General features: G+C 35.4%; 1 protein-coding gene across 1 annotated transcript; it reads right to left on the reverse strand.

The window, feature by feature from the left end:
* Positions 1 to 2,782: 2,782 nt before the first annotated feature.
* On the reverse strand, positions 2,783 to 7,837 carry LOC104896872 (mavicyanin). The gene is made up of 2 exons (XM_010683659.4): positions 7,600 to 7,837; positions 2,783 to 3,315 (listed from the first exon to the last, which is right to left on the reverse strand). The coding sequence occupies exons 1-2, from the start codon at positions 7,736 to 7,738 to the stop codon at positions 2,960 to 2,962; spliced, it is 495 nt and encodes a 164-aa protein (XP_010681961.2). The 5' UTR covers positions 7,739 to 7,837; the 3' UTR covers positions 2,783 to 2,959.
* Positions 7,838 to 16,785: the final 8,948 nt, after the last annotated feature.

Here is a 16,785-nt window from a genome sequence, read left to right on the forward strand (position 1 = left end):
GATATTATTGACTTCAAGATAGTATATTGACTCAAAGGGTATGAACGAGTCGAATAACGCGTCATAGGGGAAGTAAAAATGGTTGTTGTTGATTGTGACGTCGTTATTGACTAGCTAGGTTGACTTTATTTGAAGGTTATATTTCTATATTTTCACATGCAACATTATCCAAAGGGTTGACCGAGTTTTTTGTAATGGATTTTTTAGAGAAAAAACGAGTTAAGGCCATTTTTGGAAGCTTAGTGGAGCGAGAACGATGGGGTTTTTTTTGGTGGTATTTGCTGAAAGGGAAAGCTGATTCAAATACAGGAGGAGTAGGTAGTTGCTATAGTTCTTAGGAGTTAAATGAAGTTGGAGTTTAGGGAATGTTTTGAGGCCTTTTTCTGAAGAATAAATAAAAGCAAGATTTTTTACAGAATAATTCAGTTTAATCTTTGATAAAACTTGCTCTTTGGCTGGTAAAATACTCTATCCTCCTCACTTTGGGATGTTTATAGGAGGGCTTTTCTGTAAAATACTGAAGTCCCATAAATAAGGGGGTTGAGAACATAAATACTTGGAGAGAGAGAGTTGATATTTTGCTAGTAGGGTGTTGGGTACAGGCTGAACTAAAATCTGCTTTAACTTCCTCAGCTTTGCTTGTTCCTAAATCTCCTTCTTTAGCGTGTGCAGTTAGCTTTTTTTTGTTGCACTTCTTTTTTTTGAGATTTCTAGAAGGGAGGCCATGCATTGAGCCCAAAATTTTGATTTGAGACATCTTCTAGTTTTTTAAAGATTTTTTGTTCGAACTTTCTTCGTGTGATGCAAATTTTCTTTTTTTGAGTTTGACCCTTGATTACTTCCTTCGCTTCCCGTGTTTCTGTTTTCTTGCTGGTTTGTATCCATATGATTTTCTTGGGTTGGACCTTGACCTTGGTCTTTGATTTACCCATTTCCTGAACCATCCGAGTCCTCTAAGTGACTTGATGAATTTCCCTCGCCATTTGCAGTGTCATGCAGATAGCGTAATTTCTGAAGGACTATCACCTTCTTCATCTCTATCTCATGAGTAGTCTACTAGGTTAACCACAGTTGTTCTATTTCTTTCTACTCTTTTCAAATCGATCAATTTGTTTTTGAACAGGGGCTGGAAGAGTTGAGAAATGTATGGTTGTTCGTTTTATTGACTAACGTTTTCCATAACCATTTCAATGTGTCTTTTTATAATATCAGTTAGCATTTTACATTTTGGTTTGCGATGTTCACTGCTCCCACATTTTGAATAGTAGACAAAAATACCCTCATACCTAAAATCTACCCAATATGGTTCTCCGTTTTGGGCATCAAAGTAGAATCCAGGCACAAGTGGATTATTAACTGGAAGTACTACCTTAGATCTAATGTAGTCTTTAAACCTTGGGTTTGAGAACTCTCCAAATTTTTTGTAAGGTTGTCGTGCTACTGAGGTTTATTTATACATGACAGGGATACCTTCAACATTTTTCCAGACAGGAGCGTGTAAAAAGGAGTGAGATTAGAAGGAAATTTGGCGTTGCGTTTTGTATATAAGAGTAAGGCTCCATCGTAAGTAGTTGAACCTAATGTAGTTAAATTATCCCTATCTCTAGTGTTAAGACAAAAAAAAAAAAAGAGTTTACCAACCTTCTTGACTGATATCTCATCATGAGACGTCCATTTCTACATGTCCTTCTCTTGGGACCAGATTGATGATTGGGGACAGTTTCATTTCTTGGATGAACTTGTTTTGGAAAAAAAAGTGAGAGGTGAATCTTTTTTTTGGATTTGGTTTTCTAGTTGAGGAAAGTTGCATATGTATAGAAGGAATAAAAGGAAAAGTTTTGGTTTCAATCTCTAGAAAAAGGAAGTTTTTAGAGAGAGATGTTCTCAAAAGTTGAGAATGTTCTTTGTTGTTGTTAAGATATGCATTGTACTTAGGTGAAAGTTGTCCATTTTTATGGGTCATTGATCTGTATTATTAGCACAATATTTTTTAGGAAATATTATTAGCACTTTTTTAAGGGAAGATTCTTAACACTTTTAGTTTTATCTTTTTTCGCAATCTACTATTCTCCTATACAAGTTGCATTGTACTTTTCTTGGTCTTAGCTTGTTTTCTTACCATACAACTTCGCCATAAATTTTATTTTGTTTTCTTCCATGTTTATGTTTTATATACTATTTTGGCTAAATTTTGTTCATCTTCTTTTTGGTAAAAATAACACAAATAACTTGAACTTTGACTTATTTTCTCTAAACAATCTCAAGTGTGGGTGGTATCTTGTATAAAACAAATCTAAACTGTTTATATTCCTATAGCAATTGACCCATAATGGTATCGCAAAACTTGTGATTTATCGTTAATATTTAGAGAAAATAGGTGAAAGTTGAGATCATTTATTTTAATTTACCTTTTTAATTTTTACTTTTCAAACCCAAGCTATATACATTCATGTTTCGAACATTTTTCCTTCTAGAATACAATAATTTGAGATGATTATTAATTGATATCTACTTCGGTATTATTAATCTCTTTCCAAAAGATTAATAAGTAGTGTTACTCACTAAAACTTTAAGACTAATACTAGTTCTTTGTGACAGATTTAACACTTATTTTAGCTAATAGATGGATAGAAATAAATAATATCTCAATACTTTTTTCTGGGTGAACTTACTATATATTGGTTTAAATTAATATCGGCACTAATGTGTTTATTAATTTTTCATCTTGATTTTCTTTGGAACGACTCCGAACCCATGTGATATAATACGATAAAACCGAAAGAATTGCAAACCCAGACAAGATATCCAATCACTACTTAAATACAATCTACATCTCTTGGAATCGACAACAAAGTCCTTAAAAGTTAAGAGAAAACAACTATTTGAACAAACCGAGTAATTCACACAATCTTTAAAATATCCTGTTTTTACTTGATGGATAATTTGCACTGCCTCTTTCCTAGGCCATGAAAGCCAACAAAGTTCCCAAAGCAAGCGGCAAACCAAACATGACATGAGTGGCCATTGAAAGCCCTGGTGCTCCATTGCTACCAGCTGGAGTTGAAGATGATGGAGGAGTTCCAGCGGTGCTGGATGGTGTAGTGCCACCAGAAGCCGAAGTGCTGACATTGACTTGCAACCTCATGCCTTGTGTACAATGGTTTCCAATGCCACAAATAAAGTACATTGGGCCAGGTGTTAGAGGAATGACAGTTCTTCCATCGGTGTGTGAAGTAATGGGGTTGCTGGGAGCACAATTATCGTAGTCGCCTCTATTTACAACAAGCAGATTGTGGGCGTTACTGTAGGTGAATACTGTTATTTGTCAAAAACCAAGAGAGATTTAGTCATTTAGTTAGCAATTGTTTGTGTGAACAAAAATAAATAGGTAGGGGAAGCAATTACGTAGGTGTCTTTATGATATGAAGGAGAAAGTAGATTAAATCATGTGCACGAAGTGATAATTCTGTTTGAACAATTTTACTCCTTATCTATTTTACTAGTCACATTGCGCCGCATATTTGTATACATGTATAAATTCAGCGATCAAAATCTATGTCCCACTTTTGAACTACAATTTTTGTGCTACTATTTCTATCAATTAATATAAGAGTTTTTTGTCATAAACAACCTTTTATAGTCATTTTTTACGAAAAACAACCTTTTAAATTTTTTTTTGTAACAAGAAATCTTTTTTCCAAGATGAGAAATTTTCCATATTTCCGTCATTGATTATTATGTTTTTGCCTTTGACCATGAGTTGGTTTATGTCCAACGTTCTTAAAATTTATTTTTCTTCATTTTTATTCTTTTTCATTGATTCCTTCCCTTCCCTTCCCCTCCATTTCTTAAAATTCTTTCTCTCTCCTATCCTTTTCTCTCTACACTGTCATCACTCATCACATAGTCAAGAATAATGTCATGAAGCATGTCAGTCTCCAAAAAACATCCTCCCCTTGTCCGACTGATTTTAATTACCAAATCAAGAAGATAAATTATTCCTCAGATCTGAGAATAGAGAAAACAAGAACCCCACTAGAAGTTTCAGGGTGTATGTATTTGCAGCTCATTTGCAAGAAGAATGATGTCAACTCATCAAAATCTAGCACTTCCAATTTCATTATTTTCTTTCCCAAAAACAAAATTAAGGTTCTTACTCACCAAAATCTAAATTTCTCTTTCCCTTTAACAATGGTTAAATGAGAGTGAAAAACATCAATTTGATTGAAAACACCCTCTTATTATTCTCATCAGAAACGTAACGAAAAATGACGATGGTGCGTATTTGCAGCTCATTTGCAAGAAGAATGATGGCAACCCATCAAAATCCAGCATTTTAAATTTCTTTATCATTATCATCAATGGCGTCTTTTTCATCATCATTTTCAGATGTAGTAGTGTGTCGAAGAAGGGACAAGAAGACCAAAAGAGGGAAGAGATTGAAAGGTCCATGTTTTACTCCATGGCCTCTACTTTTCTAGCTCATTTTATTTTCTCTCTCCTCATTTTTTTCGTCTAAGTTGAGCTGGTAGTTGTTGAAAATAGATGTTTTTGGGTTTTTGGGAGATAAGAGAGTGGGGGGGGGGAGATAAGAAGACAAAAGGATTTTGGGTTGATTTTAGAGGGGAAAAAAAGGAGGGTAGGAAAATTTAAGAAAAAAATACAACCAGCTGACGGTCAACAAACTATAATTAACAGTCAATGATGGAATTCCAGAAAAGGTTTCATTTCGCAAAAAAAATTTGGATTAAGGTTGTAAGTTGCAAAAAACCTTTAAAAGGTTGTTTTTCGCAGAAAAAGTGCTATAAAAGGTTGTTTCGGACAAAAAACACTTAATATAAATTTATGAAACAAAGGTGATACATACACAAAATGTGCGACATAATATTTGAACTCAAAATCCACTCAATTCTTCCCTAATTCGTTCTCCCATACCCCAGTTTGCATCAAATCCATATATATATTTAAATCCAAGACAAACAAATGTCTTGCTGTCACATGTACTTTCTCCTACTCCACATAATTAAATGAGGCATTAGACAATAGAAATGTGTGTTTCAAGACTCGAACCCCTGACCTTTCATTTGATATGTTAAAACACTAACCAACTACACTACAATGCTTAGTTGTTTTTTTTTTTGGGTGAAAAATCATTTAAAGAGAAGATAATATTTCTATTTTTAAGACGTTAAATGCATGTTGGTAAATAATTCGAGACATATTGCCCCATACACAAACTAATTATATAATAAAACATGTAAAAAAGTATTTTATGAACATATGACGAAATCCATTTTCTTATAAAAAAATTGTGAAATTGTCATCCACTTATACTTAGGGATAGAAAGAAATATGATCCACCTGTAAACATTTTCCAAGATTTATTGGGAAAATTCCTAAGGGTACCCATAAGGTTTGATGTAATTCTCAAATTACCCCTCACATTTGGTGAATTCCTCAAATATCCCTGAACTTTGACTTTGTGATCAAAATACCCTTATTGTTTATTGCGTTCTAACGCCGTTAGGGTTTTCTCTTTCTCCCTCAACATCCTCCATTGATGAATCTATAAGCTTTTTCCTCTCCCCTCACTTCCATGCTTTCTCTCTCTTCCCAATCTTCGTTCATTGTTATTTGCAGAACTACAAACCCAAAATCATGCTCGAAATGATCATGGCTCCAACATTGCATGAAATTGTGGGCAAAATTTTTGAATTAATTTCACAAACTATAATATGATTTCATTTTGTTAGTTTAGTATTTGATGAATAATCTCTATTTACAACAAAATCTAACGATAATTCAAAAACAGTGGCATAAATGTATCTGAAAATTCACGAACATAACAATAGAAGATGGTGGCAAGGGAGAGAAAAAGCTTAGAGGTTCATCAATGGAGGATGGTAGGAGGAGAAAGACATAAAACTCTAACGTTGTCTAGGAGCCGTCAATAATAAGAGTTTTTTGAAATTGAATAATAAATATTATAGTTTTTTCACTAAAATTAGGACATTGTCATCCACTTGTACTTAGGGATAGGAAGAAATGATCCACCTGTAAACATCTTCCAAAATTTTCTTTTTTTTAATTTGGCTTTTTCTTTTTGAAATCAAATTATAAATATTATGATTTTTCCTTCAAATATCCATGTCAAATTTGTTTATTCATCAAATACCTCATTGTTTTGAACTCCATGTACTCTCAAGTTTTTTTAAAAAAGTACCCAGTAGAAAACCATGTACCCCGAGTTTTGAAAAAAGGTATAGAATGCCTTTAATGACCAATGGAAGTCAACTCCGTTAGTCATTAATCAATTGAATCAACCATTTCACCCCTCCCCTTTCCTTCTCTTCTCTTCCCTCCCATTTACTTTTCTCCTCAACCCATACCACTACCACCACCACCAATAATAATATATCTCTCTCTATTGTTGTTGGGGTTGTAAATTGAAATATCGTGAGGAGCAAGTGGTTAGGTGCAAGTGGATGGGGAGGGGCCTAGGTGGAGTGAGGAATAAAGGATGAATGTCATGACGGAAGTGAGAGAAAAAGGTTAATAATTAGAGTTCATTAGGTTAATAAGTTAGGGATTATTTAAGGGATTTAAAGACTAATTAAGATAATGATGGTTAATGACTAACGAAGTTGACTTATGTTAGTTGTTAAGGACATTTTGTACATTTCTTTAAAACTTGGTCGTATATGGTGAATTTTTGAAAAAATAAAGGCATTTCACAAGTTAAAAAATGGGCCTACGGGCTGAGCCTCCTATCTCGAGAATAATTGAGCTCATCACAATAACCCTTTCTAAAACCCTCCATCACATCCCCTTGATAAGATTCGAACTGTTACAACTTGGATGAAAGGTAAAATAAAAACAATTCCACCAATCAATAACCTTAAGGATGTGCTTAGATAGAAGGAAAGTGGTTTCCTGATTAACTGCTTTCTGATAGAGTATAAAACTATTATTGAGACTTCAACCATGAATTTAGGCTTTTGGTTTAGTTGGTCCTTTGACATGGTACCAGTTCCAACGTGACATAAATGTCAACAGGTTGAAATCTCATCCACCCCTCCTTTCTAAGTGAAGTATTTAGCACCATGCATGAGAGCAACCTGCGTGAGAGGGTGTGATAGACTATAATATTATTCTTGAGAGTCTAACCATTAGCTTAAACTTTTGATTGAGTTGATCCTTTGACTTTTCCTTTGTTTGATTTGGATCGGAACAAAGAAGGGAAAATATAAGTCGAACTTGATTTTTCATGTTGGAAAAGTACTTTTCCTAGAGAGGTAAGGAAAATCATACTTTCACCCACTCTATCTAACAATAGCACAACACGTCAACACCAACAAAGAAAAATAGAATTAAAAGAAAGTTACTTTTCTTGCAATCAAGCAAAATGCCCTACACTGCTACAGATGTGTTATAGTAGTATGGTCGTTCCCTAGAATCACACCTTATATTTTAGCTTCTATTTTAGCTTCGTATCCAATCGATAGGTGGCTAGTAACAGTTAGACAATATATTATAATTTGAAAAACTAAAATTGATGAATTAACATTAAACCAAGTGATGTATTGCAAGAACACTTACAAAGTGTATCATTAGCAGTAAGCGGTCTATCAGCCCAAGAGGAGTAGTCGTTGCCTAAATTCCAAACAACGGGGTATTCCAAGGCAAACACCGACGGAGCAGCCAATAGGATAACAAGAATAGCTGTTACAAATTTCATATTCTCTGTTTCTCTTGCAAACTATTAGATGAAATTAAGGGTTTGTTTGGGAAAGAAGGGAAAATGAGTGTACGTTTATTTCCAAAGGGCATGAAGGCAATTATTATATAGGAAAGTTAGTCATCATTTGACAGCTAAAACTAGGAAAATTATTATATTCATTACGATTCTTATCCAACTAATAGTTGACTGGTATTCTTTTTAATTTAGTCCCATATTATTTTGCAAGGTGACTTTGAGAAAGTGCTAAAAACTTGCACCTTTTGGTTGGTGGCTATTATTCCCTTTACCTAATGCACGTTGAGTGATGATTCCTAACTCTACTCGGTCAGCTTTTCTATCTACTACCGGCTGCTGCATAATTTAACTTCTTTTGGAATTATGAATTTCAAGATTTTGACTTGTAAAACTTAATACGTGAACCTGCCAAGTAGACGTATTGTATTACGTAGCAAGTTGAGCATGCTCCCATGGCCTCCTTTGAGGACTTTTTTATTTTTTATTTTATTTTTATAATAGTAGGTGATAATCTAGTGGTGTTAGCATCAGTTATAATCTCACAAATCCTGTAGTCGAGTCTCATTTCTTACAAGGAGAGATCTCCAAATCCCCTTCTTTGCAAGGGACTTCATCTTACCTTAAAAAAAAAGAACTTTTTATAAGCTGGTCATTTCGTGCTGTCCTATATTATTAACTATCTATGTCTAAATTTTATTATAGAAAAAGACAAAAACTATACATAAATACATAATGTTACCTTCTTATTCCAGTAGAGAAATATAATGATACCTATTAACTTGCTCTCAATGGCGTATCTAGGAATGTACTCATGGGGATGCGAATACGTAAGTAGTTAGACTCATATATTTTTTTTTTCAAAATAAAGCTTTATTAATACTTTTGTCTGCCGAAGTTTGAGTATAAACTTAGATATAATTGTTAACTGTTTAATTGTTCAATGTTTCGATTTAAATAACTAGAATTTTAAAAATAAGTTGTTCAATTTAAAAACAGTTGTTTAAGTATATAAATCAGGAAAATTTGAGGGAAAAAGAATAAGACAAAAATATTATTTTGGAGCTTTGATCTTTGTGGGCTTATGAATTTGTAGTTGCAGAGTAATCTTACTTATAAATTTTTAGTTGCAGAGTAATAGCCATAGGCCCATAGAGAGTTGTATATAGTAGAAGTGTTGAAGATAAATTAAACATGAGACAAAGGAGAGTACTCAAAAGGAAAAACAAGAACTTTGTGGGGTTTCGAACTCAAGACCTCCTCATGAATTCATGGATCTTTCTTTTCCGTTCCACTACCAATAAGACAAACCTCATCATATTGATTTGTTTTCATTATTTTCGAGAAATAATTGGGGTACAGCTGTATCCCTTGTACCCCTCTAGATCCGCCTCATGCCTATGGTTGCTCTATATAAAAATGACATATTAATAAGAAGGAGAGGGGGTGAAACATGACTCACATAATTAATAGAAAAAGAACAATTCTCTTTGTAGCTGCAAGTATTGCAAAACATCCTAACATAAAATATGCTGCAAGTGCTAAGAAATGATGGTAACATCAATTACACTTTTTTCTTTTATATAATATAAGGATTTTTCGCCAAATGCAGCCTTTTGTATATGCGAGTTTGTTAATTGCAGCCTTTTCATTTCAAACTCTCCAATTGTAGCCTTATAAATTGAATATACATTTAAGTTGCAGCCCAATTTGGATTTGGGGCCAACAATAACGTCATGGTTAACCATGGTTAACCTCCAACGGGAAATTTTGTCCCAACCTTTGTAAAAACCCTCGATTTTTCTCTCTCTCTCCTCTGACCTTCAGTTGCTCTCTCTCCTCTTTCATCTCTGACCTCCATTTGTCTCTCCTCTTCTCCAGGACCACCATTTCTCTCTTCTCTCCTCTTCTCTCTCCTCTTTCCTCTCCGTGCTGGCATTTTCAAAAATATGTGGCAATGACTGAAAATTTTGCGGGAAGCTCCACACAAGCATCTTCTACTTCGATTACGCCCTAAGTAAGTTGCCCTTTATCTTTTCCATTTGCAATTCTTTAATGGCGTAAATAATTGTTGTTTATTCACTTTAATTCCTGTAATTACTTAGATATATTATAATGTTTAACCTAAGCTAACATAAGACATTGTTAATTAAGTTTATGGTTGCAAAGTTTTTATTTTTAACTTTATTTAATTTGAAATTGAACGGGGATTTTGGCATTAAACCCCTCCCTCCTGAAATTGGAATTAGGCTGTTGTATGGGGGGAATTTTGAGAATAAGAACTTAATGGTTAATTGGGTTGGGGGATCATTGTATTTGGATGGTCAAATTCCTGTGAAGATCGGAGTTTAACCATTAACTATGTGAAATAGATTGCGAGGGACAAATTAAAATTCACTGGTAGCTTTAAGATTTGGTATAGAAAGTTTGGGAAGAATCTACTCACTGGCAGGAAGGTTTTGTGCTCTGAAAGTCACATTGATGAGTTACTTAGGACCATAGATAAGGCTGGGTATCTTACTATATATGCAGTGTTTGATGATGGAAATGAGAATCCAATGTTTGTGGACCCCTCACAACTAAAACCCCTATCCCCCTATCCCCTGTCAAATACCAACCATATGTTAACATAATAAATAGCAAAAGCAACCCTAGAGATAGCTCCCCTTCCCAGCCAATGAAAAACATAAACCCCTGTCACTAGACCTGAAAAGCTACCCTTAAAGAGAAAAAATCCTAACCCTCCTGCAGTTGGTAGTCCAGAGAAGAGGAAAACTAGAAGTCAGACAGAGGCTGTGATTATTTGCAAGAGTGAGTTTCTCAGAAGAGTAGAATCTAAGCAAAGTCCTAAGAAGCCAAATAAAAGCCAAAATAAACCAAAGTTAAAGGCAAAACAGTCCTTGGGGAATAGTCCTAGGAAGCCAATGGGTGCTAAGAAAAAGAAACAGAGAACTGTTTCTGATGAAAAGATGGTGAAGGTAATAATAAAGGTGGTGATGGTGAAGGTGACCCACAACTGAATGAGAAATATGATGGGTATGCATCTGATGTCCCAGTTAAGGAGGGGGACTTTGATAATATTGTCCAGGAGGATCTATTTGCAGCTGGAGTAGGTGATGATATTTTGCAAGGAGTTCATTCAAGTTTAGGTGTAAATCCAAAACCTAGGCAAGCTAGAGAGGGGGAATTTGAGAGGCAAGCAACCGGGGGTGGAACAGAGAGGGAAGCAGTTGAGGGTGAAGCTGAGAGGCAAACTAGAAGGAGTGGAGATAGGTTAAATGTAGATCTAGAAGGGCGGTTTAGAATTGAAGATGAGCTTGAGTTTGAATCTGATGATAATGGGAGTTTATGTGGATCTGATGAAGAAAAAGATCTCATTTTCAACCCTAGTGTAGATTTAGAAGCCTATTAATCTAAAACCTGGCTTAGGTTTGCATCAGTGAGGATACTTAGGAAAGCATTGAGACAACATGCTATTGAGGGCCACTATGACTACTACTTCATCCATAACAACAACAGTAGGTTGACTGCCTACTGTGTCAACAGATGTCAATGCCCCTGGAATAGCAAAAGATCAAAGAGGGTTGGTTGTGTTTGTGGGAAAACTGTGTGTAGGTTTAAGGTTATTGCAAGGAGATTGAAGGGAGAGGAGATTATGTCTATTAGAAGCATTAGACTGAAGCATAATTGCACCTTTCAAAAATGGAATGGGAAAGTAACAGTTGAGTTCTTAGCAGAGAAGGACTTGGAGAGGTGGAGAGCAGATCCTGGGTGGCATCTTGTTAAGGGATTTGGGTCAGCTATTATGCAAGATTTGGGTGTTCAATGTGGGTATCATAAACTGTGGTATGCTAGGGCAAGGGCTAAATACATTTTGTATGGGGATGGGGAATATCAATACAAGCTCGTTTGGGATTATGTGAATGCCATAAGGAAGCATTGTCAAGGAAGCATGGCTATTTGCTGCACTGAGTCCATTGAAAGACCTCCTCCAGTGTTTCAGAGGATGTTTATTTGCCTGAAGCCCATATTGGATGGATTCAAGGCTGGTTGTAGACCTATTATAGGTTTAGATGGGTGCCTCTCACTGGAGCTTACCCTGGGATTTGCTTAGTTGCTGTTGGATCTGATGGAAAAATAACATATATCCATTAGCATGGGCTATAGTGGATGTGGAGAAGACAAACACATGGACTTGGTTCATTGATTTGCGTGCCTCTTCACTTGGTACAATTGATGGACAGGGGTGGACTTTTATGTTTGATTGGCAAAAAGTAAGTGTCTCAATCCACCAACTATCATTACTTAGTTAACCACAATGTCATGATCTAACCCTATTTACTTTTCAATGCCTATTACTATAGGGTTTATTAGAAGCTTTGCTAATGTTGTGCCAAAAGCTGCTGTGAGGTATTGTTGGAGGCATATATGGTGCAATTTCAAAAAGAAAATTTGTTGGTCAAGAATTTAAGGATGCATTATGGAGTTGTGCCACAGCAACAACAAAGGTATGACCTTATAATATGCAAATATTTTGTGTTTAGTCTCACACTGATATTTTGTTGTTGTGTGCACAGTTTGAGCTTGATATACAAATGATTTATCTAAAAGGCTTGTCCGAGGCTACATTCAATTGGGCTAATGCCATTCCACCTGAATGTTGGGCAAGGTATGCTTTTAGTCCGATCCCTAAGTAAAAATTGTTGTTAAATAACATGTGTGAAAGCTTCAATAATGTATTGAAGCCAGCTAGGGATAAACCTATTTTAACCCACATGGAATGGATGAGGAAATATGTAATGCAAAGGAACTACACAAAGAGGGATGGAATCCATGCCATTGAGGGCAGGTTCATGCCCTATGTTGCAAAGCAGTTTGAGTGGGCTGAGAAACAAAGGAGATTTTGCTTATTAACCAAAAGTAGTGAGACCCTTTTTGAGGTGGAGAACAATGATGACAGATTCATTGTTAATTTGGGGGAAAAAACATGCAGTTGTTTTAGTTGGGAACAATCAGGTATACCATGTGATCATGCATATGCTTGCATTTTATACATTAGGCTTAACCCTGAAGACTTTGTTTCTCACTGGTATTCAAAAGAGATGTATGAGATGACTTATGCCCCTGTTGTCCCACCTATCCCTGGGCCTAAGCAGTGGGTGAAAACACCTTACCCTCAAACTCTCCCTCCACCTTATAAGAGAATGCCTGGTAGGCCATCATTGAAGAAAAGGAAAATTGGAGCATCAGATTACAAGAGGCTGCTCAGAAGAAAGGAAAGCAAGCAATGGAGGATATGCTTGTTGAGAAAGCAGTAGAGTAAAAGGGAAGAAGAACATGTGCAGCAATTGCAAGCACATGGGTCACAACAGAAGAAGCTGCAACAACCAAACTATGTTTCCCCTGTTGGATGAAGCCCAAATCAGGGAAGCCCCCTCCATTGATCCTTGGTGTAAGCACAGAAGAGAAAAAAGAGAACAAAACAAGGTATTAACCTTCTCTCATCCTAGTCATGTGCAAGGTTAAGAAGGGTGTTATTTTTTGTTTTTTATTTGTTACAAGGCTGCTAGAGCTGCTGCTAGAGATGCTGCACAAGCTTCACAGGCTACAAACTTGGATATGGTGGGTTCACAAGCTTCTCAGCTAACCACAACAAGTTCTTCTAGGCCACCACATAGTCCAAGTCACATGATGTCAGAATAGATAGTCTTGTAATGCTTAGACAATGTTATGTTGCTTTTGAACAAATTTGTGTAAATGTTTATTTAGAACAATGTTATGTTGCATTTCTTAGTTTGGAGAACAATCATTTTTTTGGAGTTTGGAACAACTTTGAATGCAAGTGAAATTTGGTTGAACAAACACAAAATGTTATTTCATTCATTACATTACAATTCACTTACTACAACCTTAGATAAAACCTTACATATTACTAATACACTTAGATAATGAGCATTGGAAGCTCTTACAAATCATAACACTAACAATTCCCCCCATTACATCTCAAGTTAAGATGAAGTACCAAACAACAATATGGCCAAAAGTGCACATATTACCCAAACCTCACATTTCAGTCCTGAACTAACCCTTCCCCTTCATCTTCAACATAATTTTTTCTACGTCCTTCCTCCTTCCAAGTACAACTGATTCCATCAGCTTCCTCTTCAGCACCTCAACTTCATTTCTTAGTTGTCTCTTGTCTTCCATTAGCCCTGATATTACATCTCTCTGCCAATCTGTTGGGTCTTCCTCATCAATCCACTTAAAGTACTTTTGCATCCCCTTGCGTTGGTGTCAGCATCAAAGTTTGGGCATGCATAAAACCTTCTCCCCTGATTGTCCTTAGTCCAAGCTCTCGTTTTTGAAATGTATAGCCCACAATTACACCTCTTACCATCTTATCCATCTACCTTCTTAAACATAATTCCTGCCACATAAGTATCAAATCATGATTACAATTGCACTTATTTAGGTTTTGAAATCAAAAGCCCTAATTTTTGAGATCAATAAACCCTAATTGTTTCACCGAAAAATTTTGAAATAAAAATTCCTAAAAATCCGAACCAAAAAAATTGGGGAAAAACCAAGAATTTAGTTGTACTAACCTTGTCTTATGATGCGCAACACTCCAAATCAAATGAAAATGCACTGAATTGAAGGAGAGGAGAGAGAAAAACAATCTCAAATGTGTTAATGGTTGAGAGAAGAAACAAAGAGAAAAAACGAGGGAAATAAACTCAAAGCAACTGAAGGTCAGAGGAGAGAGACAAAAATCGAGGGTTTTACAAAAGGTTGGGACAAAATTACCCGTTGGAGGTTAATCATGACGTCATTTTGGGCCCCGAATCCAAATTGGGCTGCAACTTAAATGTACATTCAATTTATAAGGCTGCAACTGGAGAGTTTGAAATGAAAAGGCTGCAATTAACAAACTCGCATATATAAAAGGATGCATTTGGCGAAAAATCCATAATATAATACTAGCATATAATTAACAAGCCCGACTTTTACTGTAGGTCATAAACAAGGATATGACAAATAATGGTTGCAATTTAGATAATCGAGCGACCAATTCTAATCGTTATGTCTTGATCGATAAAGTGAGTTCAAAAATAATGGATATTTATAACCCATTAGTGGTTACTTCCTTCGTATTTTAATATTTTACAAATGTGAAATTTTAACACTACTTATTATTCGAGAAAATCTTCTAAATTGTTTTCAATATATAAGAAAAAAATATAAGAAGTCATGTGGCATGTGGAATCTTGTCAGATTCATCTTATTTTGAGTACTTTATTAATATTCAATCGTTATAAGTTTTACTAATATGCATGAAAGATATTAGAGGTTCAAAACAAAAAAAAATAAAGAAAGTAGGTAAAGTAAAATAAAATACAGAGGGAGTACTAGATAGTAACTTAGCATTGTTGATTGCTCGTTTAGTAGAATTAAATGTGTATAGATTTCTAGATTTGATATATATAGTAGCATGCATGTCTTCAAGGATTTATCCTTTCGATCAAATTATCAACTAGTGATTGTAGATTAGGAATATTAATAATGGAGATTAATTAATTTGGTTAATTAGGTGTTCATAGTGTTTTGTTGAAAACAAACTATGATTTCTGAGCCTAATTATGTTCGGCTTACAACTAATACAACCGAGTCCTAATCGGTGACACGCATCAAGTTGATTGATTATATCAAGAGAAATCCTATGCCCATTAGTTATATGATTTTCAGCCAAATGGGTGTATTAGGGTTAGACAGATTCTTCTCCAACTATATCAAGAGTTATACGATTAGGTGATTGAGTTTAAGGAAATATAATAAATCAAGGAAAAATCCCTTCTAATTAATCCCCCCTAATTAAACCATTGTCTAACTAGAGTGAGAGAAAGAGAAAGAGAAAATTTGATCGTCATTCTAGCAAAATAAAAGTGATCTAGTTCCTCGCTTGTGTGGTTAGATCATATTTGAAGCTTCGATAGGAGTGTTAAAAAGCCGAGCTGAGACCGAACATGCTCATGTTCGGCTCGAAAACAGTTGGAGTCAAGCTCAGTTCGAACTCGAAGCTCAAATAGCCTCAAAGTTTAAGCTCGGCTCAAACTTGAGAGGACAAAGTCTAAACTCGGCTCGAAACTTAGTTTGAAAAGGTTAGGCTTAGTCCCAACCATATAGGACCAAGTCAATAAGTAAGCTACACTTACGCATTAGTCGCAACCGTATAGGTCAAAATAAGTAAGTGAGCTTGTTCAATCACCAACATATGCTTTTAGAACTTGATTTTCCTTTTAGCATTATTGCTAAAATGTCAATATGGGACTGCATGGTTTGTTAAAGAGAAACAAACTCATCCTAGTCATGCTTTTATTACTTGGTTTCCCTATTACCATTGCCATAATTTCAATGTGAGATTACATGTTTTGTTAAAGCTAAACGAACTCACCATACATATGCTTTATAACTTAGCATTGATCTTAGCACTACAAAGACTTTAATTCGATGTAGGACTCCATGTTTTTATTAAAGACAAAAACTCACCCTACATATGCTTTTATAATATGGTAGCCCTCTGAACTTTACTATTATTTCAATGTGGGACTTCACCTTTTATAAAAAAAGATTTCAACCAAAAAAAGAAAGCATGTCTTAAATATACAGTTCTGTTCTTTTAGACTTATTTTTGTTTCAGTTAAGTTCAATTGGAAGATACCACTTCACTTTCGCAGAAGGACCCGTATTGTCGGCTCAGGCTCAACCCCTTCTGACAATTTGTAGTAGGACTTAGGGGTGGCAATGATGCGAGTCGAACTCGAGTTTGACTAAACTCGACATGAACTCGAAAACTCATACCCAAACTCGACTCGAAAACTCGCGAGTTTCAAATTTTCAAGGCCGAACTCGAACTCGGAAGCTAAACTCGAACTCGAGCTCATTTCAAGGTCGAACTCGGTTAAAGATCGAAGTCGAACTTTGTTCCAACTCGAATTCAGTTCCAACATCCAGCTACCTATGTGCATTCTCTG

This window comes from Beta vulgaris, chromosome 6 (assembly GCF_026745355.1).
Source record: "Beta vulgaris subsp. vulgaris cultivar EL10 chromosome 6, EL10.2, whole genome shotgun sequence".
Classification (NCBI taxonomy): Eukaryota; Viridiplantae; Streptophyta; class Magnoliopsida; order Caryophyllales; family Amaranthaceae; genus Beta; species Beta vulgaris.